Source organism: Chrysoperla carnea, chromosome X, assembly GCF_905475395.1.
Source record: "Chrysoperla carnea chromosome X, inChrCarn1.1, whole genome shotgun sequence".
Classification (NCBI taxonomy): domain Eukaryota; kingdom Metazoa; phylum Arthropoda; class Insecta; order Neuroptera; family Chrysopidae; genus Chrysoperla; species Chrysoperla carnea.
The window spans coordinates 14,775,773-14,801,680 of NC_058342.1; the positions used below are offsets into that span (position 1 = coordinate 14,775,773).

At 30.9% G+C, this 25,908-nt stretch overlaps 3 protein-coding genes across 3 annotated transcripts; all 3 read right to left on the reverse strand.

Annotated features, from left to right (window-relative positions):
- Positions 1-2,809: 2,809 nt before the first annotated feature.
- LOC123302387 lies at positions 2,810-5,240 on the reverse strand. The gene is made up of 4 exons (XM_044885305.1): positions 5,117-5,240; positions 4,936-5,058; positions 3,982-4,104; positions 2,810-3,297 (listed from the first exon to the last, which is right to left on the reverse strand). Exons 1-4 carry the CDS (start codon positions 5,180-5,182, stop codon positions 2,908-2,910), a joined length of 702 nt encoding a protein of 233 aa, XP_044741240.1. The 5' UTR covers positions 5,183-5,240; the 3' UTR covers positions 2,810-2,907.
- An 11,959-nt stretch (positions 5,241-17,199) lies between these two features.
- On the reverse strand, positions 17,200-19,608 carry LOC123302386. The gene is made up of 4 exons (XM_044885304.1): positions 19,399-19,608; positions 18,278-18,454; positions 17,554-17,748; positions 17,200-17,424 (listed from the first exon to the last, which is right to left on the reverse strand). The coding sequence occupies exons 1-4, from the start codon at positions 19,564-19,566 to the stop codon at positions 17,221-17,223; spliced, it is 744 nt and encodes a 247-aa protein (XP_044741239.1). The 5' UTR covers positions 19,567-19,608; the 3' UTR covers positions 17,200-17,220.
- Positions 19,609-24,596: 4,988 nt separating this feature from the next.
- On the reverse strand, positions 24,597-25,515 carry LOC123302402. The gene is made up of 3 exons (XM_044885326.1): positions 25,293-25,515; positions 25,048-25,218; positions 24,597-24,906 (listed from the first exon to the last, which is right to left on the reverse strand). The coding sequence occupies exons 1-3, from the start codon at positions 25,473-25,475 to the stop codon at positions 24,685-24,687; spliced, it is 576 nt and encodes a 191-aa protein (XP_044741261.1). The 5' UTR covers positions 25,476-25,515; the 3' UTR covers positions 24,597-24,684.
- Between the last annotated feature and the right edge of the window lie 393 nt (positions 25,516-25,908).

Genomic DNA, 25,908 nt, shown 5'->3' on the forward strand with positions numbered 1-25,908 from the left:
ATCAAAAAATAAACAACTTTTGTTTGAAACATTTTTTTGTAAACATCACTGTTTACTCACGAGGGCACACATTGGATGCAAATTCTTTAGTATGTATTCATATGGGATTATCATTTATGTATGTGTGACATGTATGTATGTGTAATGTGTTAGAGTAATTAACACTGTCTATGCATAGTATTTCAATAATTAACTCAGTCAATTGTTTGTTTTTACTTGTTTATTATGAAACCAAATTTTTTTTCTGTTTCGAATTTAGTGTTACTTTATCTTATATATTATTTCTTTAGCCTGCTCTTTCCTGAGTACGCAATATCTTCCTTATTTTTTTATCAAATTCCATGAGTTACCCCATACATTTTACATTTAAAAAAAATAGACTTACTACCTAAATTGTACCGCTTAGGAAAAACAGGTTAGAGAAATAATAATAATGTTTTTATTGTGTTCATTATGTTATGTAAAAGTAAATTTTTTTAGCCTGTTTTTAGCCATGGGTATTGCACTGCGGAATTCCTCACGAGGCGAGTTAGTATATACAGGGTGCTTTTGATTCTTAACTGACAAAGATTGGACAAACGCTTTAAATTAGAAAGTTGTTCTTTATTATAATGACAACAATTCCAACAATTATACGAAAATACAATTTTGGGTAAAACTTTTCAATCCGTTATTGCCTCTATTCGGCTTTCGAAAAAATGTTTCGAACAAAAAATGTTACCTTTTTAATCAACAACAACTTTCTAATTTAGTTTTCATCTATCGATTGCCAGTTATGGAGGTAAAGTTTAATGTCTGCATAAGATATGTTTCTACACACCCAACATTTTTTGCTTGAAGCAATTTTTTTTTCTTATCGGTAAAACTTATTTTCCGAGTTTCAATAACTCAACTTAAAACCAGTATAAAAGTATTCGAATGTGCTGTAAATCCAAAGTCGACATCATCGGTTCTGTTAATAAGATTGAGGTCCACTTACGCTTAAAATTTTTCGTATTTTTTTATCTTCCATTTGCCGTGCGTTTCGTCATGATATGATTTTTTTTGAGCCGAGCAATTCAATTTGCTTACTAGCCGTTTATGTTCTGAGAGATGGCAGGGAGTAAAGGATAAAATTTTTGAGAAAGATTTTATGCTTAAAAATGCAATTGTTAGTTCGTATTTATATTTATGGTCATTCAGAGTGGGAAGTTCAAAAAATGCCACAGAGAATCGCAAACTAACTAATTTGTTTATAAGACATTTTTTAAACAATTGCAAAATACGTGAGATATTATAACAAAAAAGACTGTGTAATCTATGAGCAAAACACAATATTTTGACCAAAATACAACATCTATACAAACTTTTATTAAGCAGAAAAATAAATTAGAAAGAAAATGTTAATTTTTTATCCTTAACTTGTTTATAATAATTGAACGGTTAGGGTTAAAAGGTTGCAACTAATCGTAAATGACGTATTTTCTCAAAATTTTAAGTTTTTACCTCTTTACTTCTTTTTTTTTAGCGGTTTTTCTTCAAAACAATGAAAATTGCTGCTAAATATAATAATTTTTAAGAAAGAAGCCCTGCAGACTTCGCATAATTTTTTAATCACTATTGTATTTAGCACTCTTTTTATACCATATATATGAAATATACCAAGGTTTACCATTTCCGGTTGCCTGTCTATCTGTCTGTCATCACGATAACTCACAAACGAAAAAAGATATCAAGCTGATCTTTTATAGCGTAATTAGGACGTAAAAAGTGAGGTCGAGTTCGTAAATGAGCAGCTTAGATCAATTAGCTCTTGGGTCTGTAGGACCCATTTTGTAAACCGTTAGAGAATAAACAAAAGTTTAAATGTTAAAAATGCTTCTTTTAACAAAATTAACAATTTTTGTTTGATACATTTTTTGTACACATCACTGCTTATCCACGAGGGCGCAAATTAGGTGCAAATTTTATAGTATGTATTATATGGAAAATCAGTTATGAATGTGTGGTTATCTAAGAGTGGATATCTTTCTTTACTTCTTAACATGAAAAAACAAACGATTGCGTCACCAACACTTTCTATACATGGCATTTCAACAATTAATTAAGTCAATTGTTTTTTTATCACTTGTTTAATATAAAAAAAGTTAATAAATTGTCGTCATTAATTTTCTGCCTGAAATATGATAATTTTGACATCGATACGACTCGACTAGTATTGCACTGTATGCTTGATAGTCCAACTGAGTCTAAAATCTGGCACTTATCGCCGGTAAAGATGAATTTTTTCATATACATTTTTTGGATAAAACTAAATTGGCTAATTCATCAATTTTTGTAGGTCTATTTTGTGGAACTTTTTTAATGTAAATTTAATAAAATAAAGACAATATGTTGCGTTATTTCGAATTCTAAGTTATTTTTCAAAAAAAAAGTCGAAAAAAAATTAAAAGTAAAGTGGAATTCTTTAAACGCATAGTATTGTTTTATCTAACTTACTTTAAATTACTTTAACTTGATTTTTGGATATGATGGGATTTGAATATGGAATTTTTGGATATGGAAACCAAATTTAGAGAAAAAATTTTTTACATTAGTTGAAAGTTATTTTATTTAGAAATAGGGAGTGATTCGAAAAAGACAAAATCCAGAAAGACAGTTTTCTATTGAATAATTTATTGAAATCTATATGCTTTGAAACAAACAAATTCAATCTTTTACAAATTTTATTTTGAGATGAAACTCATTGAGGAATAATTGACAAAATGAAAATATTTGATTTAAAAAACAATGTTCTTTATTTGTGAGCAAAAATATATTTATTTTCTTAACAAAAATAAAAATTTGTGCACTAAATTTTATGACATGGCAATTCTAGGAAATATTCCTTGAATATTATCCTAGAATCTAGATTAAATTGATCCTAGATTAAAGTAAAGATCTAAGGGTGCTTTGAAGGCAAGGTTGTTGACTTCCAAAGTTGATTTCTACTGGAGCGCTTTGAGTATTGGTAATTTGGTTGTTATTGTTTGGGTATCCTACAGATCCTCCAACGATTGATGGTTGTGGAACATATTGAGCAACTGGTAAGACTTGTTGAGCACTTGGATAGCTTACAATTTGATTGTAAACGGGTAAGGTCTGTGCATAACCAGGATATTGAACAGTTGATAAACCACTGTTTACGTTGTTTATGATGTTGGAACCACCAAATCCATTGTTTCCAATGAGTCCAACACTGCTAATTACATTTGGATATGCACCAATAGTTTGGATTTGTGGATTTCCAATGTTGTTAATGTAGTTGACTGGTCCAGACTATAATTTAAATTTTTTTTATCTATTTTTGCGTTTCGATATTCGAGTATATAATTTTAAAACCAGGTAGTGGGGAGCCATGCATGGAAATAAACTTTATTAAGCGAAAGACCTTTGTTAGAAAAGCACACACAAGCCATAAAACTTTCTAGGACCGCTGCATAGAATGTGACAAAACTTTTTTACCCCCTTCCCCCTTGGTGAGATGTCAATAGCGGTTAAACAATCGAAGAGCTACTATGTTGCTCTGTGGCGTTCTGACAAATATAATAAATATAATTGTGTCAGATTTTGCCATATTTGATTCAAGATACGTTTTTTACTTTCATTTAATTTTACAACATTTTCTGCTAAAAAAATTATGTGATATTTGCCAAGACCTCCCTCCCCTCTCCCCGAAGTGAGATTTAGTAAGATTCGACTCGACCGCAATCAAATTATTAATACCTTAATGATATTTTTGTAACAAGAAAATGGTTCTTGCCAGTCTTTATAAACATATAAACACAAAAATAACGATTTACAAATATGCAGGTGTGTGTGTATAATTTATATATGTATAAATTATACACACGATTTCTAAGCATTGAGCCTGTTGTCACAAATAGTGTACGAGCATATTTTTTTGGACTTGAATGTACCGTATTTACCCTCAAATGAATTGTTTTTTTTTATGAAATTTACCTGTGCTGAGTATACTGCAGGTACTTGATTAGCGCCATTATCTCTTAAATAAGTAAAGGAACCTTGGTTTGAGAATGGGAAACCGTTTTGATTGTTGTCTGATAAGTAGCTTAATTGTTGGGCCTGTAAAAATAAATTTAATTTTAAAAGACTTAAAGCTCGGGTAAATGTTCGGACGGCTTCAAAAAAAATGCCTTCAGTTCAATTTGTGAAGAGAGTTCGTAAAACTGAACCGATAATGAACAAAATAACTCATGCACATGTATATAAATTTTCTTGTCCATTGCGTTTAGCCGAAAATAGTGACTGATTTAAGCAAAAAGACCAGTGGGCAAAATCCGTAAATAGGGATATTTTTTTAGCAAATTGGTCCTTTTATGCAAATTGGTCTTTTCCCCCTCTCTTTTTTAGTTTTTGTAAATGCACTTCGGACCCCCTTGTGGAGCCCTTCTTCGCCGGTCTAGTTGGTAACTTCTCCTTTGTCAACCCTTAAACATTATCTTCCGCCACTCTCCGAAAACATTATCTCCCCAAATTGGGCTGTAGATGAAAAAATAAAGACAAACGCCAAGTTAAAAAAATTAATTTAAAAAAAAAAGTGTACGGTAAATCATGTTGAAATTAAACAAAAATTCGTTTTTAATGCTATTTAATGCAGCCAGATATTTTTTTACTATAAGTCAACTGTGCCAATTTTGCATACATAAACCATTTCCGGTAAAATAGAACAAAAATAATCATAAGAGCCCGTGTATTTTTACATATGTTTACGGTACGATAAAAAAATCAAATTATTTTCTGTAAACTAAGGGAATTATGATCTTTTTAGTAAATTAAAAAAAAAAAATTATTTAACTGTAAATCTCGATACTGCAATACTACTTTAAAAAGCTCACCCTATATAAAGAAATAAAACGTAAAAAATATATGAACATTTTCTATGAAGGAATTTACCTGGATTGGGTACAATGACTGCAATTGATTTGCGGTATTATCGTTTAAATAAGTAAGGGATCCTTGGTTTCCGAATGGAAAACCATTTTGATTGTTGTCTGATAAATAACTCAATTGTTGGGCCTACAAAAAAAATTTAATTTAGAAAAAATTTAAATCTGTGGTTAACATTCGGACTTACCTTCGATAAAACGCTGCAACAAGCTACTGCTACCAACAATGAAGTACAAACTTGTTTGAATGCCATTTTTAATAATTTTTTTTGTTTATTTTAATTATTGTTAAATAATTAAAAATATTTAATTGAATATGTAATTAATTTGTTTTGAAGTCTTTTTATATAAAATCATGAACATGATTAAACGCATTTTAATAATTATGCGTGATTGTAAATAAAAATAAATTTGATTAAGAATTGATAAAGATACCGTTTGCGATTTGGTTAATCTAACAAAAAAAGTATTTTGTTTAAAAGGACTTTCTTATTCAGCAAAAAAAAAAAAAAAAAATTAGACGGTCCGAAACATCGGAGATTACAGGCTTAGGTAGGTATTTATTGGATTTAATATAATATTTAGAAGGATGCAGTTTGGTAAAAAAATTACCAAGTTACAAAAGTTACTTAAAAAGACATTTTAAATAATATTTGATCAATTTTGAGTAGGGTTGATTTGACTACTTTTGACTATTTCACCCCTCCAGGTCCACGGCTCCAAGGGAGAGTTATATCAAACCTAGGACCTTGTTGATATAAACCCTGATACGAAGTGTCACTGCTGTCCCCTCAATTTCTCTAGAAAATCCCATTTTCCTGTGTTTGGAAAGGTTTTCCCTAGGGTGTGGGCCTCTCAAATTTTCCCGGATATGTAACTTATACCAATCCTAGGAACACCTTAAGGTCTAGCTTTGTGCCAAGTTTAATCCAAATCGTTAGAGCCGTTTTTGAGTAAACCCCAAAAATCCTGTTTTGCCTAGAGGGAAGTACCCTTGAAAAAAGGTCTAGGGAAAAAATGTAAAAAATGTCTAGAATTATGACCAAACTGGATCTATGTATCGAGTTTGAGAAAAATCGATTGGAAATTGAAGGCTCCAGCTTAGTAACAGACATACCGACATACCGGCGGCGCAATATTTTTTAAAAACCACTTTTTTGGAATCAGGGACCTTCAAAACGTGTATTTCCGTTGAAACCCCGATATTGATTTTTTTTCGATCGCAATACTTTATTATATTTATAATATATTTATAGGTAAACTTATACTCCAAGAATATGTGATTAAAATTTCACCTTAGGTATCCAAGAAAATTTTTAAGAAAAAAATAATTGAAAATCGATATAAAATACATTGTTTTTATGGAAAAATCTCAAAAAAAAGACATATTTAGAAAGTTTTTGCTAATTTTTACTTGGCACGAATGAAAACCATTAAAAAACACCACTTTTTAATAGAAAGTAAACATTTTAGCAATGACATAGAAAAAAAAGCAAGTGACTCCATTCATCAAGCGATGTACGAGCAGGCTAGATTTAGGGTTAAAATTATTTTTATTTTATTGTCAACTTGATGAAGGTGATATAAGAATAAAATTTTCGATATCTGTCTTGATTTTCGAATTATCGAAAGCTGTTTAATTAAAGAAAACTAGAAAATTTTCGATATTTTGAAAATTAAGCCAGATATCGAACAATTGTATTCTTATTTTTCGTTTTATATTGTCAAGTTATAACATAACTAGCTGTTAAACCCGCTTCGCTGGGTTGTTTTTGCACATTTAAATATCAAAATTGTTAAATGAAAGACTTTTTTTTTAATTCTCTCTGTGTGTACGGAACAGTAAAATTTTTTTGGCCGATCCCAATATTATGTCTACACTCTCTGTTTGTACGGAAAAGTAAGGGAAAGATCGATAGAAACCCATGGAACATTCCAGAATATTCGAGAAAATTCTAGAAAATTTGATAGAAATCCATAAAACATTCCAGAATGTTCGAGAAAATTCTAGAAAATTCGACAGAAACCCATGGAACATTCCAGATTGTTCGAGAAAGTTTGATAAAATTCAATAAAAATCCATACAACATTCGAGAATATTCGAGAAAGTTCTAGAAAATTCGATAGAAATCCATAGAACATTCCAGAATGTTCGAGAAAATTCTAGAAAATTCGATAGAAATCCATGGAACATTCCAGAATTTTCGAGAAAAATCGAAAGACATTTGCGCCAGTAGCGCCATCTAGTGAAAATTGTACTATTGACAGTGGGGCCTATTGTACTATTAGAACTATTTTTTTTATCTATTTTCTATGAATTCCTAGATCATTTTTAATTCCACCCCCACCAAACTCCCTTATTCACAATGGGAGCCTAAGGGCTACCCAATGACATAATCCCCTACCGAAGGTCAATGGTTAGTTTTAGGGAAAATCGGGGACATACAAACAATCTTTAATTTTTCCATTTTTTAGGCGTTTGTTCACCTGGCCGCCAATTTATAAAAAAGGTGTTATCTAAAATCTTATCATGCTCATTAGAAAACTTGTACTTTCGAGTTTTGGAATCTATTTGCCAAAAATTTTTATCACCTCCTGTCGCTTTGTACTGAGGATTGAAATGGTGAGAAATTCGAGTATTATTTTGGTATTTTGAGTATCGTGGTATTTATTTCAATAACTATTTTACAACTTGCTTTTCAACTCTATAAATTTTTCACTCCATAAAACTTTACTTGTTAAATCGATCAATTGCATTGTTAGAGATCTGGCATCAGCGCCAAATGGCTCAATGTGAATTTCGTTACTATTTATGTTGAGAGGATTTACTATGAGTGCTAGAGTAGTCAAGCGCGGATCCGGCGCTCAAAAAAGGTGATTGGCACGGTACAGCACCTGAAATTCGGCCGAATGCAAATCGGAGTATGAACGATATAGTGCGCATGATCGATATAGTGCATTTCTAAAAAGGAGATGTTAACAAAATATATGACCTGACCAAGATTTTGTACAGTGTATTTGTAAATTAATAAACCTGTAAAATGTTAGTTTGTTCGTTCACAAAAATTACAAAAGTAAATGTGCGATTGCTTACATATCACAGTGTCAAATCTAGACTTTTACTTTTACAACTTTATATCAAATTGAACGCCAGTATAAATTTAACATTAAATCATTTTATTTAGGTTATTTTCTTAATTCAAGCCTTCGTTTTTTTTCGCGAAAGCGTTGATCATATGATCGATTTCCAAATGATTAGGAAAGCAAGACCGAGTGTTCTTTCCTGTCCCATTTAGGCACACAACCAAGATTTTACCCCATGAGGTGTAGAAAACGATCTCTCTGCAGTAGATACGCTGGCTAGAAGGGTTACTCTACAAATCTTGGTCGCTGGCTTGAATGAGATGAGCTACCGACTCTGGTATGGCGGAGTTATTTTCACATTCTGTTTTCCCTTTTTCCAGTTTCGGTATTCATTTGGTTCATTTACCGATATTTGGCTCATTGATAACGGAATCTAAATAGGGGTATGTAAATTGATTTCCACAAGTACTTTTCTACCTACTTCACTAGGATTTTTTTGCTACAGGCTTTGAAACGAACGAATTTTTAAACAAATTAAAATGCCCCCCCCCCCAATTTTTAGATAGGGTTGAATATGAAATTAGGAACAATAACTATTTAAAGCGATTCATGTTTTTTTTTATTAAATCACTAGCTGATTCCCGCCCGCTTTGCTGGGCACACCAACCATTTGGATGTGAATCTATCCTTCTTTTATTAACGAGATGCCTAATTTCGATTTGATATTGATTTTAAATTTTTCAAATTTTAAGTAGGAAAAAATAGTGCCAGTCAGTGAATACACAGATTTCCACATCACCCATAAGATACTGTGTATTAGGATGTTTCCGTTATTTATTGTGACGAGATCCCCAGCAGGCCTACACCACGAAAAAATTGTCACCATAAAACTAAGAACAAATTTTGATAATTTTTTATTTTTATATATTAAATTAAATTTATAATCCTTTTAAATTTATGATATTTAAATCAATTATATTTTTACGTCCTTTACTTTTTATGTATGACAATTTTTATAATTAACAACTACATTTCCATTTTTCATCACATTAATTTATTTCTCTTAATTTTAACATTTAATAACATTTCATGTATATGAAACTCATAATAATGGATAAAGATATGTAAATCTGTAAAATACTTTACTTACATTCACAAAACTTCTCTGTAAACAACATTCTTCGTACGTTTATCTGGTTGGAGAGCAATGAGATCCTCAGGTGAACTCACTCTTGAACACGCCACATAAAATTGACCATGAAAAAAACAGTCACTTCGTAAGTTTACACCCGTTAATTTTAAACTCTGACCTTGTGCTTGATTGATAGTCATCACAAAGCAACATTTTACTGGAAACTGCAAACGCTTAAATTAAAAATGATAGTACGATGGAATCAGAAGGATTCTCGGAATGAATAGACTTTCACCTTCATACTTTTCTGTAAAATTTGTTGCTTCGATAGCGTTTCTTTGCATGGTTTTTACGTGTAGTCTGGTGACATTACACAATTTTAGGGGATTGAAATTACGCAACAACATTATTGGTGCACCAATTTTTACATGAAGAATATGAGGTGGTGTTCCCGGTGGGTTGAGTGTGTGTAGAAACTCGACAGGATAATGAACAGTATCTTCTACATCTATGACTGTATCTACAGACTTATAAACTATAGAAAATCCGTTGGGATAGGAATTCCGTAAAATCCGTTTTTAGTGAACGTCTATGTCACGAAAGAGGTAAGTATGCGAAATTTGAACTTAATTGGACCGATAGTTTCGGAAATTTCGTGATGAGTCAGTCAGTGGTAAATCGCTTATATACATTTAATATACATAGATTAGTTGATAGGGCAGATCCTATCATATATGGGTAGATCCGCCACTGAGAGTGATTTTGTCGGTTTATTATTATTTTTATTTCGGCTCGTTAATATATCCAGAACGATTTCAATTAAAAAAAAAAATAATAATAATATTGTGTGTGGAATTAAAGGGCCGCAGCTTTACCTACATCCAAAGAGCCGCATGTGGCTTTCGAGTCGCAGGTTGTCGATGCCTGGTGTAGCACTATAGTTCGTTTGGATTGTGTATATTATCATATACCAAGTGTTTTTGTACCATCTAGGCATATACATGTCTGTAGTATGACTGAATACATCCGTTAGTAATGCATCTAAGCGAGAGGTATTATATACATATATTGTAAGGCTACAGATACGATACACAAGACTTTTGTTGTATGCATGCAGAGAGTGGGAGTTTTGTTGCATACAAATATTATTAATTATCTAAAAAACTTCCACTCTCCAAGCGTCTCCCAACTAATGTTAAATACATGTATATAATACCTCTCGCTTAGATGCATTACTAAACGGATGTATACTGTCATACTACAGATATGTATATGCCTAGATGGTACAAAAACACTTGGTATATTGTTTAATAATATTAAGATGATTTTTTAATAACTGACCAGTTTGTAATTAAATTAATATTGACATAATATCAATAAAGTTTTTTTACATTTCATTACCCTTTTAATTTTTATGCTCAAAAAGCAAACAAAAAATTGCTTCAATGGCAAGAATTATGTTCCTTAACATAAGAAAATTGTTTAGGCAAAAGATTGGCTACAAAAAATGGAAGAATTTACACATTTAAGATTATTAAAACATATTTAACTAACAGAACTCGCTGTTTTAAAAAATTTTTATTACATGGATTATGATACGTTTCAAGAATTCTTAAATTTAGTAAAAAACATGATCGAAAGATCATGACGATCCTTTCATTGGTACAATTTTTTTAATTACAGTCTTTAGGATCATTGGGAAATACTTCTTACATTTTGCAATTAGACCATTGTATGCCGTCTTTTTCTGTACTTGTTTTTGTAATAATTATTTGATTTTACATCTCATAGATAAAGTTTTTCTTTTTAAAGCAAAATAAAGTCTTCCAAAAAGACAAATTTAAACTATAATAAAATTTATTTCTTTAATTTATGATGGTTGAAAAAATCTGTGAATTTTGCAATAAATAATTGGTTTCTTATTTAGTCTGGTATAAATAAAAAAATTATGTGATCTTATAAAAAAGAAACAATAATAATAATAATAATAATAATAAATTACTGTATTTAAATCCATTAGATTATTACAGGAGATGACATTTATCATACAGAAAAGATCTATTATTGCTTGATTAAAAAAAAATCAGCAAAAAGAAAAAAAAAAAAGAGAAACACAATCATATATTAATCCTAAAAATTAAATAGAAAAATAAATATAAAATTTGATTGAATTGAATTATGAAATTGATAAGAAAATAAAACATAGCAAGTATAAAATTAAATTCAAGGAATATCATCCGAGAAAAAAAAAACATAATAATAATACTAATAATAATAATAATAACAATAACAATAACAGCAAAAATAACAGCAAAAATAACAGCAAGAATAACAGCAAAAATAACAGCAACAATAGCAAAAATAGCAAAAATAACAATAATAGCAATAATAACACTAACAACAATAACAGTAACAATAACCACAGTAATAATAATAATAAAAGATACCATCACAATCACAGCACTGTGTACCTTGATCAAACACAAAGTTAATTGAAACAACACAGATGTTAGTTTCTTATTCTTCTAGAGAAAAAGCTCGAAGCTTTAAAGCATTCATACAAAAAAAGAACAATCTGTTGACTTCATTAGGTCCAGAGTGAGAAAGCAATTCGGCTAGTGGGTTCAATGATTGTTTGTTGACTATCTCTCCCAAATATGCGAATCTCAAATGTGCTAAAACTGGACACTTCAGGATAAAATGTTCTAGCGTCTCATTTTCCCTGGTATTACAGATCTGACACTCCTCCTGGCTGCTCCACTCGTAAACCACTCCTCTTAATAGGAGCCTGATGTGTAAATTTCCCATTAGGCGCAGTTGGACAATTAACCTCATGTGTTCTATGTTAATGGGCAAAGTTAGATAGTCGCATGATTTTGACAGAAGATATTTGTATAGGGAAGAATAAGAAGACTCAAGAATTCTTGAATCATCCTGTTCTTTTATATTTTCTATGTATTTCTGGACCATGGCTTGTTGGTTTTCTTTCAGTTCATGTAGACTTTGACTAGCCCAGATTGACTCAAACCCTAAGCTTAAAACAATTTGTTTTAGTTGGGATACCCAGTTATATTTTATAATAACGCTATCACTATTTGCGTTATGAAGTAGGTGTAAGTAGCATTTTTTCACAAACCTAGTGTCAGAACAGGCAAGAAGTTTGCTCCACCAATTCAAAACCATAGCAAGAGCATACGCTCCTAAGTGGTCTCTACTATGTTCTTTGCGAATCATATAATGTGGCGTATTACGTGGTAAATTATAGATTCTTTTGAAGAAGCAACTTTGCACCCTATCTAATTCACTTAGATGCCTCAGACCCCACACTTCTACACCGTATAATGTTGTTGAGGTGACAATTGTAGTAAAAAGCCTATTTCTAGCTAGCTCAGAGTTACATCTGGCTTTCACAAATAGCTCCCTGACGCTTCCAATAGCTACGTTTCCTTTTTTAATCGCAGTGTTTGCCGCTTCTGTGAAAGTGCCCGAGCTAGTAAATATAACTCCTAGATAGTTGAATGCTCTCACTATTTCAATAGCGTTATTTTCAATGCGGAATTGAGTATCACTCTGTAGCCTACCACCTTTTCTGAACACCATTGCCTTTGTTTTTTCAGGGTTGATAATAAGTTTGTTAGCAACACAATAATTGTTAAAGACGTGAAGGCTTTCTTGCAGTTGTTTTGCAGAGTTAGCTAAAAGCGTGGTATCATCAGCGTAACACAAATGACTCACACACGTACGTTCATCTAATTCAACTCCCCTTATTAAATTTTGTTCGAAGTAGTCTTGCAGGTCCGACATAAAAAAATTAAAAAGAAGTGGACTTAGCGAATCTCCCTGCAGAACTCCTTGCGAGATGTGGATGTTTAAACATTCATGATTTCTGGTAGTAAAAATAATTTTCGCATTACTATATAGGTTGGAAATCACAGATATCACTTTCCTGCTGATACCCAATGCATGTAATTTATACCAAAGGCAGGAATGGTTTATGGTATCAAAAGCCTTTTTTAAGTCCACGAATACTACAAACAATTTCCCTTTAACTTTTGTGAGATGATCATTTATTAAACTATTTAAAACAAATATGTTATCCAGGCAACCTCTTCCTTTTCTGAATCCTGACTGGTTCTCTGGAATGGCATTAGACAATTGTGCCCATTGCTGTAATCTTTCGCTAAGCATGTACGTATAAATCTTAGTGATACTGTTTAGCAGAGTGATACCTCTATAGTTGTTAGGGTCATTCATATCACCTTTTTTGTATATAAGACACAGTTTACCAATGGACCAATGTATGGGAGCCTTTTCAGAATTGAAGGCTTCGTTAAACATATTTAGTAGAACATTTTGCCATTTACTTGGTAAATTTTTTAAAAATTCATTTGAGATTAAATCTACTCCTGGGGCCTTACCTACTTTGATATGCTGTAGGGCTTTGGATAATTCATGTTTACGAAATGGCACGTCTAGAGAAGGATGAAGAACATCCAAGAAAATATAGTCTGTGGGAATTTTGGGCGGAAATAGAGTATTGAAGTAAGTTTGCCACGTTTCGAGAGATATGTTATCAGATTTAAGCTTATATTTTCTTTTTAGGTCATTTACCGCTTTCCAAAACTGTCCTCCGTCCTTTACATTTCCTAACCTGTCTCTAATTAAGTCAAAGTATGAGTTTTTTTTCTTTTTGACTAGCTTTTTATAGTTTTTTTTGACAGCCAAATACCCATCAGATGTTGTCATATCAAAATGAGAAAGCTTTGCCTGCCTGAACGCATTTTTAACCTTTGCTTTATGGACTTTGCACTCTTCATCAAACCAAGGTTTATTATTTTTAATAGTGCAAGTATTGGTGATGTAGATTGTTCTCTCTTGAACCATGTCGCAGTTTTGAGCTGTACTTGTAATATTTTGAACTATCGCGTTGTAAATATCACTGGCTGAATATTTATCAAGTGCACATTCAGACTCATTTAATCTATCAATATATGATTCAGCATTATCATCATTCCACTTTAGGTTCTTGCAAGTATAAGTTTGAGGGACATGATTTACTACTCTGTGCGATTGTTTCTTATCAGTATTATTTAACGTTACTATACAGGGCAAGTGATCTGACTTTAATATAAAATCGCTTACTTTAAAATCAAATATTTCCAATAATGCCAAATCATTTGCCCATGCAAGATCCAACAAACTGTGTCCATTGGAGTTGTGGAATGTAAACTGTCCCCTATCATCGGATTTTGACCTGCCGTTTATAATATTAAAACCAGCATCCTCTAGAAAGGCAGTTAGCAGCTTTCCTTTTCTACCGGCAACCTTATCTAAGGAACTCCTCACTTCGTTTAGATTGGTTAGCTCAAAAATTTCTTTATCGGTTTGACCCAGTAAACCGACTCTGCAGTTCATATCGCCTATCAGAAGTACAGGAATTTTATTGAAATTATTATAAATCGAGAGGATATGATCGTTGAGTGAGTCAATAATAAAATCAATGTCTAGAGAAGGTTTGAAATAAACGAAAATTATGACATATGATTTATGTCCTAAAGTTAGCTTGAGTGACACCCAATGCTCACATTGGTTAATTAATAAACATATAATGTGTTTTTTGACAAGCACCAATAGACCTCCACTTGCACGGCCTTGAGTTTTTACTTTAGTGGCTTTTACACTGAATAATTGATAATTTTCTAAACCGGGGAACCTTTCACTTATATCACTATACACCCACGTTTCACAAATACAAATAACCTCAAACTTTGCTATTCTTTGTTGTTCATAGGTATCCATGTTTAAAAAGTTTTTAAAACCATTACAATTCCAGAAGAGCATATTCCATTTCCGTCCCATATCCATGTCCGATCTATTGCTGTTTATCTTGTGTTCTTGTTGCTATTTGTTCGGTATTGCATGGTTTTCTTCTGAAGATATACCGCTTTGATTGAAGGAATGAGCTCGCGGAAAAAAGAAACAAAGTTAGATTTGAATATTAATAGTTAAAATCTAAAAATTTAGCATTTTACCTACTTTCAATATAGATGTAATTCTTAAGTTATTCGTAATAATGTATTTAATCGAGGAAATGAAACCAAAAACACCCTCTAACTGAGGAATTCTCTCCTCGTCAGTAGATTTTTATGGAAGCCGGTGGAAAATGTTTGTCTGAGTGTACTCAAAAATGCTATATGCGTGAGTGCTTGAGACCAGAAATTGTGGCCAGAATATGCGATTTTTTTTTCGAAGTCTTATATATCGAAAACGGTGAGGTTTAGCAAAAAGTGTCAAAAGTCAAAAAGTCTTTAGAATGGTTCAAAATAAAATGCCATATTTTTTTCAAATAAAATTTTTAACCAAAATCACAAAATAATCATTCATTAGTAATTAATTCATTTTCGTCAATAACGAATTTTTGGCAAAAAAAGTTATGTTTTTTTTCAAACGATATATATATCAAAAAGGATGAGGTTTGGTGAAAATTGTCAAGAGTACAAAAATGCTTAGAATAGTCTAATTTATAATATCTTAGGACTTTCAAATTAAATTTTTGACTCGAACCACGAAAAAATGTTTATTTTCGTTAACAACGAATATTCGGAAAAATTCCGCAATATTTTTTTCAAATGTTTATGTCTCGAAAACGGTGAGATTAAGTAAAAAATGTTTATAATTGTCCAAAACATAAAATCCAATAGTTTTTTCAAATGTTTAATAAAGACAACATGGTGCCCAGGAGTAGGGAACTTCTTCCCCGACGCATAGGCGTAAATAAAAAAAGCACATTACTCAAGTATATGACATTTTTTAGTACACTCAGACAAACATTTTCCACCTGCTCCCATAAAAATCTACTGACGAGGAGAGAACTCTTGGGTCAAATTTCCTACAGTCATTTCAAATAGTAAATTTTTTTCTGTCATGCAAGATAAGTACTCTCTTTCTGCACTGTTTTTCGTGCCCAAAATAGTTAATTACCTACTGCGGAGGCCAAATTTATTTATCGCACGCCAAAAATAAATTACCTTGGTAGTTTATTATTAACGTGAAATAAAAAAAATTTTAGCACACAGTAATTTGTCCTTTCACAGAAAATCGTGCAGAAATAAAGAATTAATCTAGAAAAATATCATTTACAATCAGAGCTAATTGTTTATTACAAACTCGAATGATAAAATGGTACTTTTTATAGAACGAATAGTTTCGAAGATACAGCTTTTCAAAGTTAGTATTTTTTCAAGTTACACGATTTTACGCAAAATTCCATCTTGTAAACCGATAGAGATAGAACAAATGTTTAAATGTAAAAAAAGTTTCTTATAAAAAAATTAACAACTTTTGTTTGGACCTTTTTTCGTAAACACCACTGGTTTTTGAAATGTTTCGAAAAATTATTTTCCAGAATATTTTATAAGACCACGTTGAAGCTATCTGAAAAATTTCAATTCCCTATCTATTATAGTTTTGGAGAAAATGGACACCGAAATTTGGCCTAATTTGCTCCTTCACCGGTAAACAGTGATGTTTACGAAAAAATATTGCTGATTTTTTTATAAGAAACATTTATTTTTAAACTTTTGTTCTATCTCTAACGGTTTACAAAATGAAATTTTGCGAAAAATCGTATAACCTTATAAGTTGTATCTCCGAAACTATCGCTCCTATAAAAACCGGCTTGATCTCAAATTGCTGCAGATTTAACCTTCTCTAAAAATAAATTCTAAAATTTTTGATGAAAAACCAGTCCTTCCAAATCAAAATCGGCAAAAACTAAAATAAGGTCAAAATTTTTGAGATTTTTTTATTTTTCAGGATGATTCGGTTTTTTTCTGAAGTCGAAAACTTGGATTTAACATTGCCTTTACATTGCAAACAACATATCAAAACTACCTGATTTGATGCAATGTCCAATGTTTATTTTAATTGAATTAATGGTTTCTGGGTTATTTTATTATAATCTTTTTATTAAAAAAGTGATTTGAAATAAAAACTATATTTATTTGTCAGCAAAAAAATATTTATTTTTTTATAAAGTAAGAACTAGTTTTAAAAGTTTTTCTCGCACTTAACATTTTATAAGATGCATGGTCTACCAAAATTGCCTGGATTGCCACTAATGTTGACTTCTACTGGAGCAACTTGGTTGTTGGTAATTTGATTATTATTTGGGTATCCTACTGATCCTCCAATAACTGATGGTTGTTGAACAGCATATTGAGCTGGCAAAACTTGTTGAACACTTGGATAGCTTACAACTTGATTGTAAACTGGTAAAGTCTGTAAAATAAATTTTTATCATTTTCCAATTGTTTCGAATTAAAGTGTTTCAACCCAATCTGATTTAAAAAGGAAGCGAACTTGACGTTTATCGGAAAAATGGTAAAATAAAGTGATTTGAAATATTACCTGGGAAATGGTGGAGTATTGTGGAGATAATAAACCGTTGTTTACGTTATTGATGATGTTGGACCCTAATCCATTATTTCCAACGATTCCAACACTGTTGATTGCATTTGGATATGAAGAAATGGTTTGGATTTGAGAACCTCCAACAACTGATTGAACATTTGGGTAGCTTACAATTTGGTTAACTGGTAATGTCTGCAAAATATAATTTGTTTAAATATTTTCGATTAACAAATTGGATATACAATGGACCTTGGTTAAGAGGGACCTGAATAAGCGAGAAACCTCCATAAGTGGAACTCATGCTGAGGTCCCAACACTTTGGCACTAAATTAACTCTGTTAGTTGGACGAAGCAAACCTCTGTATCTGGGATTCGTTCTTTGGATTTTATCGTCATAGTTACCTCTATAGCTGAGACAGTGAGTGAATTTTATATGAATTAACCTCTATAACTGAAAACTGAGAAAATATTGTTTTTTTTTTTGTTTGTTTACTTATTCTTATTCTACCCGTAAATTCCACACTAACTAATTTTGAGCCTCAAGTTTTAGTTTTGTTTATCTCGCAGTACTAGCGTAAAATCCCACGGGCCCCCATGATAAATTTCTTATTTGATTTTTTTTGATAAATCACAATGTGTAGGAGTTAGAAACTTGTTTTTCCCTATAGCTTCCTATTTTTAACTACACCTAAACTGTATAGTAGCTGGTTTAAGACATTACCTGTGCATAACCAGGATATTGAACAGTTGATAAACCACTGTTTACGTTGTTTATGATGTTGGAACCACCAAGTCCATTGTTTCCAATGAGTCCAACACTGCTAATTACATTTGGATATGCACCAATAGTTTGGATTTGTGGATTTCCAATGTTGTTAATGTAGTTGACTGGTCCAGACTATAAGTTCAGAAAAATTGTTGAAAATATGTTTAGTTTTTCGATATTCAATGATTTAAAATTTTAAGCTTAATTTATGGACAAATCATTGTAGGAATATTGTTGTTAATAGAAAATTTGACCTATTTAAGTTCGAAAACTTCTAGAATTTATTTTGTTTTAAGTCTTTTTTTGTGAGCTTGGTTACATTCCGGATTTAATCCTAGTAGGAACAATTTAAAAAAAAAAAAACAAAAACTAAAAATATTCCTTTAAAGTATAGAATTAAAACATATTTCTGCCATCTATTGCGCAAAAAAAACAATTTTTGGAAATTTAAAACAAATAAACATGTGCTAAAATATATAAATAAATTATTATACCATGTATATATGTAATATGCAAGGTATACTAAGTTTAGTCCCAAGTTTGTAACGCTTAAAAATATTCATGCTATGAACAAAATTTTGGTATGGGTGTTCATAAAATCACCTAATTAGTCCATTTTCGGTTTTCTATCCGTCTGTCCGTCTGTCTGTCAACAAGATAACTCAACAATGGTATTTCAACAATTAACTCAGTCAATTGTTTGTTTTCACTTGTTAAATTTTAAAATTATCAAATAGTCTCAAAAAAATATCTGAAAGAATTAATTTGATATTTTTAAGAAAAAATTTATCTTCAAAATATTGTACTAATTTAATAATTTGATAAAATTTTTGATCAATTTTACATTTTCATATCCAAAATTCATAGACCGGAAAAAATAGACCGAAAAAAATTTCTGTAATAGTGTCCCAGAATCCAAAAAACTCCTCTATTGTAAACAAACTCAACCCAACCAACTCACTCGTAATTACAACAAATCTACGGATCAATAAAATTTTCGGTTAATTTTTCCGGTTGTATTTTTTCCGAATATCGATAAAAATAGTAGCGAAATATCCTGTTTTAAAATTATTTACCTGAATTGGATACACAGATTGCACTTGATTATCATTTAAGTAAGTAAGTGAACCTTGGTTGGAGAATGGTGAACCATTTTGATTGTCTGATAAATAGCTTAATGGTTGAGCCATGGTACAACAAACAACTGCTACCAACAATGAAGCACAAACTTGTTTGAATGCCATTTTTAATAATTTTTATTGTTAATTATTGTTAAATAATTTAATTATTTTAAATTCAGAATGTAATTCGTATGTTTTGAAGTCTTTTTATATACAAATGTGAACATGCTTAAACGCATTTTTGACAATATTTGTGCGTGATTATAAAGAAAAACATTAAGATTAGATATTAAATTGAGAATTAAATTTTGAAAAAGGCATTAATAATTTCATATATATTCATTCATTATTTCTGTATCAGTAACATATATTAATCTTTTAATAATAATAATAATAATAGGGTTTAACCTCCGTTTTTGTGACATTTTTATTAAATTACATTCATGTTTCTATAATTATATTATTTATTATTTATTAACGGTTATTTCGTTCTTATCCAAGCGACGACAATGGACCAATTCTACCGCCTCATTAATTATAATTTTAATTGATTAGACTGCCGCTGCCTGGATTCGAACCTGCAACCTAATTCTAAGCAGTCAAACGGTCAAAGACTAAAGCCTTAGACCGCTCGGCTATTTAGGTTGTAAATCCTTTAACTTCTATTCTCGTGTTTGAGGTTTTACGTTTCAGAGTACGTAGATTACGAAAATTAAAAAAAAAATTGTATCCGCTTTACTCCAAATGCCGTAACTCAAAATCTTTTCCAGAGTTTATCTCGTTTCCCTAGAATGTTGAAAATAGGTATATAACTTTGAGTTTTTGGCCTTTAGTATCTTCCCCCGCACACAATTTATTGATTTTTGGTTTCGGTTAAGACTTTTTTAAAATTATGGATTAAGGTAGGATCATGGTGATCAAAAGTTTTTGTAGAATTAACCGTCGAAAACCCTTCCTCTCTAGCTACGAACCTTCAAAGATTATACCTACATGAGATATTGATTTTTGGGTTCGTTTAAAATTTTTTTAAAACTATAAATTAAGGAAATTTTGATTATGGTGATCAAAAGTTCTTATGGATTCAACCTCAAAAACCCTTTCCGTCAGAGCTACGGCCCTTCAAAGGGCACAAATTTAGAGTTCCGAATTTTCCACATTGTTGTGTTATAAATCTTGCTTATATTTCGGTAACGATTTTTCTCGTTCGAAAAATGAAAGTATGAGTATGTCAAGACCCAATAGGCTCAACCCTTGGCAACCCTTTTTTTCCTAGATATGGCCCTTCATAGGGCCAAAATTCTAGATTTCCTTATTTTCAACACACTCTTTTTATGAATGTTATGTGTGTATCGATAACTATTTTTCTCGTTAGAAAAATGGCTTGTGATTAAAGTGTAAAGCCCTTATGAATCAATCATTAAAAACTGATTACTTCGACTCAGACAAGATTTTTTTTTTGTATAGTCATACTATAAATGCCATTTCTGTCTTGTTCTACCCTTTATTTTCTTTTTGTAAATTATTTTCTTTGGAAGCATGCAATCGTGCACGTGACAATCTGCAAATATCTCATGCAGGCATAACTTTTGAAGGGCCGTAGCTCGGAAAGCAAGGGTTTTTTGAGAATTGGTCCAGAATTACTTTTGATCAGCATGACCAAAACTACCTTAATCTATAGTTTTCAAAAAATCGAAATCGAAACCAAAAATCAATATCTCATGTAGGCATTATCTTTGAAGAGCTGTAGTTTGAACTTTTGATGAGCATAATCAAAATTACCTTAATCCATGGTTCTAAAAAATTCTAATCGAAGCCAAAAATCATTGAATTGTGTGCGGGATCCTTTCATATCAACTGGACTGAGAATCTTAAGAGAGTGAAAGAAGCGGGGCCGGATGAAACCATGCCTTCGAACAAAATCTAATAAAAAGTGTGATGTGCTTTATTTACTACGACATTAAAGTGCTAAATTAAACCAAAATAATGAAGTTTACTTTTTTTTTGCCTATGATCCTGTTCATTGTAAAACAAGCGAATATTCAGTATATATACGTCAAGCGACGTTGTCGTTCAGAGTCCATTTTACATACGAAAGAGACAAAGAAACCACCTATCTTTTCTTTCTTGTCGATTACAGTGTTGCTTACTCAACCCGATAGTGTCAGCGGTAAAAGTCAAGACGTAATCAGTCGTTTTCTCAGTATCCTGGTTAAGTAATTACTTGTGAAATAAATAGATAATATGCATAATTTTGGAAAAATAAGTAGTGTGTTAAACCCAGGCCAAATCTTTTGCCCTTACTTAATGCAAAAAAGTGAAATAATGAAAAATAAAAAGAATTTGAAAGACCTCAACAGGAAAGATTATTTTTCAATAAAAGTTATGGAAGAAAGTAGAGATATACTCCCAAAATTAGAAGAAGCATAGAAGAAGGGAAATAAATACCCCTAAATCGAGACAGAGCGAGATCGTTTTTAGGCACCTTTTTTTTTAAATTAACTTGTACCCTTGATCCGGCGCTGCGTATCTAAAATACGTCAAACTTATTATAAAAGAAAGCGTAACTAAAGAAAAACAAAAGAGAGAGCTGTCTTCGTCGCTACAAAACAACATAAATCCAAGAAAACAAGATATATGACACGTCAAAGTACAAAAGGACTAATGCCTTCGTTTTATGAGAAATAGGTCAAATATTTTTTCTAACTATACAACCAATAAGAAGCAGAGTAAGTAATAAACGAAAAAGAAAAACGTGTGGGAAAAAGACCACAACCCTTCAGCAAGCACAGACAAAACATTTAGAGTAATTAAAGAACCAGGAGGAAGTAGCTGGAAGAAGCCTATTATTCGGATAAAGGATTACATAAAATAGCCAATCTTAGGAAGTCCTCAATAACAGCTCCGATTTTGTTTTCAAAACGATTCTTTTTGTATACTATTTAAAATCCGAAACATTTCAGATGGGGGAAATAATCTGGAGGGGGAATAGCCAATGTCGTGACTGATATATCGACTCCCAGCCTAAATCGCTAATGATAGAAGTTTGAAATTTCGAGAAGATATGGACTTTATACTGTAAGTGTTACATAAGAAAGAATTTTTCGAAATTCATCTCCTGAAAGGGGGAAATAGGGAAAGTTGTATGAAAATATATAAAACTGTACTTAACTGATTTTAAAAATTCTTTCACCTATAGAATGCTACATTATCAGCAAGTAACATATGTTGTATTTTATTTTCAAAAAAAGTTAGGGTTCCGCACTAAAAGTTAAAATTAATTTTTATTGCTATTAAGTTGAAATACATTTTTTGTGGAAAAAAATCACGCAAGAATGAATTTTTTATATAAGTTGCAAAAATATTGTTTAAAAAATATAAATAACTAGTAAGTATCCACGTTATAGTCTTTAATTCTCTTAAGTTCCCTTATGTTCAGTATTTAATGGATTGTCCTGACCATGACTTTTAGTGCGAATCCCGAATAATTTTGAAAAGATTCGGTCATGTCACTTGTTGATAATATAGCATTCTAAAGATGAATAAATTTTTAAAATCGGTAACGTAGTGAACTCAAAAATGTCGGTTTCAGTATTTAATTGATTTTAACTTTTGGTGCGGAACCTTAATTTTTTGAAAATAAAATATAGCTCATTTTACTTGTTGATAATGTAGCATTCTATAGGTGAAAGAACTTATAAAATCGGTTACGTATATTGAATTCAAAAATGACGGTTTTTATATATTTTCATACAAACTTTCATCCCCTATTTCACCCTTTTAGGGAATGAATTTCGAAAAATCCTTTTTTATGTGACATTTCTAGTTTAAAATCAATATTCAAACTTCTATCATTAGCGATTTAGGTTGGGAGTCGATATATCAATCGCGACATTGTTTATTCCCCCTCCAGGTTATTTCCCCCATCTGAAATGTTTCTGATTTTAAAGAATATACAAAAAGATTCATTTTGAAAAAAAAAAAAATCAAAATCGGCGCTGTTATTGAGGACTTCCAAGTAAAAACATTCATTGATGCGACTATATGGAGATAGGGTTCCGATCTATTGAAAATTTTTTTGCATTTAATATATTTAAAATGCATATAATTATAATTATAGATTGAAAATAAATGTGCTTTACCATTGATACGGCCTCATATCATTGATACGGCGGTAGCTACGCCCCTGATTTCACCGTTAAATTGTTATAAACAAATTAAGGGTCTAAAACAATTTCTTTCTAATTTTTTTTCTGCTCAACAAAAGGTTGTATGGATATAATATTTCGGCAGAAATGTTGTGTTTTGAGAATACACAGTTTTTTTTTGTTAATATATCTATTCTGTTAATATATCTACTATAAATATATATATTCATCGCATTTTTATACCATGTATATGAAATATATCAAGGTATACTCAGTTTATTATACCATGTATATGAAATATATTAAGGTATACTAAGTTTAGTCCCAAGTTTGTAAAATTTTGGTACAGGGGTTCATAAAATCACCTAATTAGTCCATTTCTGGTTGTCCGTCTGTCTGTCTGTCAGTCGTATGTCATCACGATAACTCAAAAACGAAAATAAAATTTCAAGTTGAAATTTTTACGTGTGTGCTCAGGTCGTAAAAAGTGAGGCCGAGTTTGTAAATGAGCAACATATGTCAATTGGGTCTTGGGTTCAATATTGTAAACCGTTAGAGTTAGAACAAAAATTTGAATGTAAAAAATGTTATAAAATAATAAACAACTTCTGTTTGAAACATTTTTTTTGTAAACATCACTGTTTATCCACGAGGGTGCTAATTAGGTGCAAATTTTATAGTTTGTATTAATATGGAAATAACAGTTATGTGTGTGGGGCTGTTTAAGAGTGGATATCTTTCTTTATTTACGTGACGTCAATAAACAAACAATTGCGTCGTAAACACTGTCTATACATGGTATTACAATAGTTAACTCAGTCAATTGTTTGTTTTCACTTGTTGAATAATATGTTTAAAACAAAACAGCATTTTTTTTTAAATATTTTAAGACTCAATTCACTTAGCTTACACCTTTTCTGCGCTACTTTTTTTAAAAATAGTTTAGAATTTAAAAAAATTGTATGAAAAAAATGGTGATTTAAAAAAAAAATTTATTAATTTGTCAGCAAAAATATATTTATTTTTTATAAACAAAATAACAATATTTGTACAAAATTTTTCTGACACTCAACATTTTAGCAAAATATATCCTGGATTAAAAGTAAACTGGACCATTACCAATGTAACCAGGGCAAGGTTGTTGACCACCAATGTTGACTTCCACTGGAGCAACTTGGTTGTTGGTGATTTGATTGTTATTGTTTGGGTATCCTACTGGTCCACCAATGTAAGCTGGTTGTTGAACAGCATATTGAGCAACTGGTAAGACTTGTTGAGCACTTGGGTAACTTACAACTTGATTGTAAACTGGTAAAGCCTATAAAATAAATTTTGGTTATTTTAAAAATTTCTTCGAATCAAAGTATTTCAAATTAAGATTATTATAAGAAAAACTTTGTTGTTTAGAAGTCAGCCTTCTTAAATTTGTTAATGTGTTCAAAATTTGAAAAAAAATTACCTGTGCATAACCCGGATATTGAATTGAGGATAATCCATTTACATTGTTGAAAATATTAGAACCGAATACGTTGTTTCCAACGAGTCCAACATTGCTAATCACACCTGGATATGACCCAATGGTTTGTACTTGAGAGCTACCAATGTTGTTGATATAGTTCACTGGTCCTGACTATAAAATTAAAAGTAAAACAATCAATTAAAAAAATTACAAGAATTAAGACAATTGTTTAATTCAATAATTACCTGTGGGTAAACAATGGGTTGGTTTACGCCATCATCTCTTAAGTAAGTAAAGGAACCTTGGTTTGAGAATGGTGAACCATTTTGATCGTTATCTCTTAAGTAACTCAATGGTGTTGCCACTGATAAAACAGTGCAACAAGCTACTGTTACCAACAATGAAGTACAAACTTGTTTGAATGCCATTTTTAATAATTTTTATTTAATTATTGTTAAATAATTTAATTATTTTAGTTGAGTATGAAATTCACTTACTTGGAATTCTTTTTATATAAAATTTTTATCATGATTAAAGTTTTTTAATCCAAAATTGTGCGTGATTATAAATGAAAACAATTTGATTCGAAATTGATAAAAGATATGTTGATATGAAAAAGATAAAAACATTTATTTTTATAAGAAGAATAAATGAATGAAATTTTTGAAACATTCAAAAATATTTTATACATCAGCTATATTTTTATACCATGTATATGAAATATATCAAGATATATTAAGTTTAACCCCATGTTTGTAACGCTTAAAAATATTGATGTTACGAAAAAAAATTTGTTATTCGCACCGTGCGTGAGTTTTATTGGAGGCGTTTCCATGGTAAAGATATACTACTTTAATTATA

What these genes read in the sequence shown, in the direction of transcription:
- LOC123302387 (XM_044885305.1), bottom strand. Translation starts at nt 5,182, where the DNA reads ATGGCATTCAAACAAGTTTGTACTTCATTGTTGGTAGCAGTAGCTTGT. An exon ending in GTTGCAGCGTTTTATCGAAG is followed by an intron (nt 5,059 to 5,116) that starts GTAAGTCCGAAT and finishes TTTTTTTTGTAG; the next exon opens with GCCCAACAATTGAGTTATTT. An exon ending in AGTCATTGTACCCAATCCAG is followed by an intron (nt 4,105 to 4,935) that starts GTAAATTCCTTC and finishes TTATTTTTACAG; the next exon opens with GCCCAACAATTAAGCTACTT.
- LOC123302386 (XM_044885304.1), bottom strand. Translation starts at nt 19,566, where the DNA reads ATGGCATTCAAACAAGTTTGTGCTTCATTGTTGGTAGCAGTTGTTTGT. An exon ending in AATATCCTGGTTATGCACAG is followed by an intron (nt 17,749 to 18,277) that starts GTAATGTCTTAA and finishes TATATTTTGCAG; the next exon opens with ACATTACCAGTTAACCAAAT. An exon ending in AATACTCCACCATTTCCCAG is followed by an intron (nt 17,425 to 17,553) that starts GTAATATTTCAA and finishes TTTATTTTACAG; the next exon opens with ACTTTACCAGTTTACAATCA.
- LOC123302402 (XM_044885326.1), bottom strand. Translation starts at nt 25,475, where the DNA reads ATGGCATTCAAACAAGTTTGTACTTCATTGTTGGTAACAGTAGCTTGT. An exon ending in AACCCATTGTTTACCCACAG is followed by an intron (nt 25,219 to 25,292) that starts GTAATTATTGAA and finishes TTAATTTTATAG; the next exon opens with TCAGGACCAGTGAACTATAT. An exon ending in AATATCCGGGTTATGCACAG is followed by an intron (nt 24,907 to 25,047) that starts GTAATTTTTTTT and finishes TTTATTTTATAG; the next exon opens with GCTTTACCAGTTTACAATCA.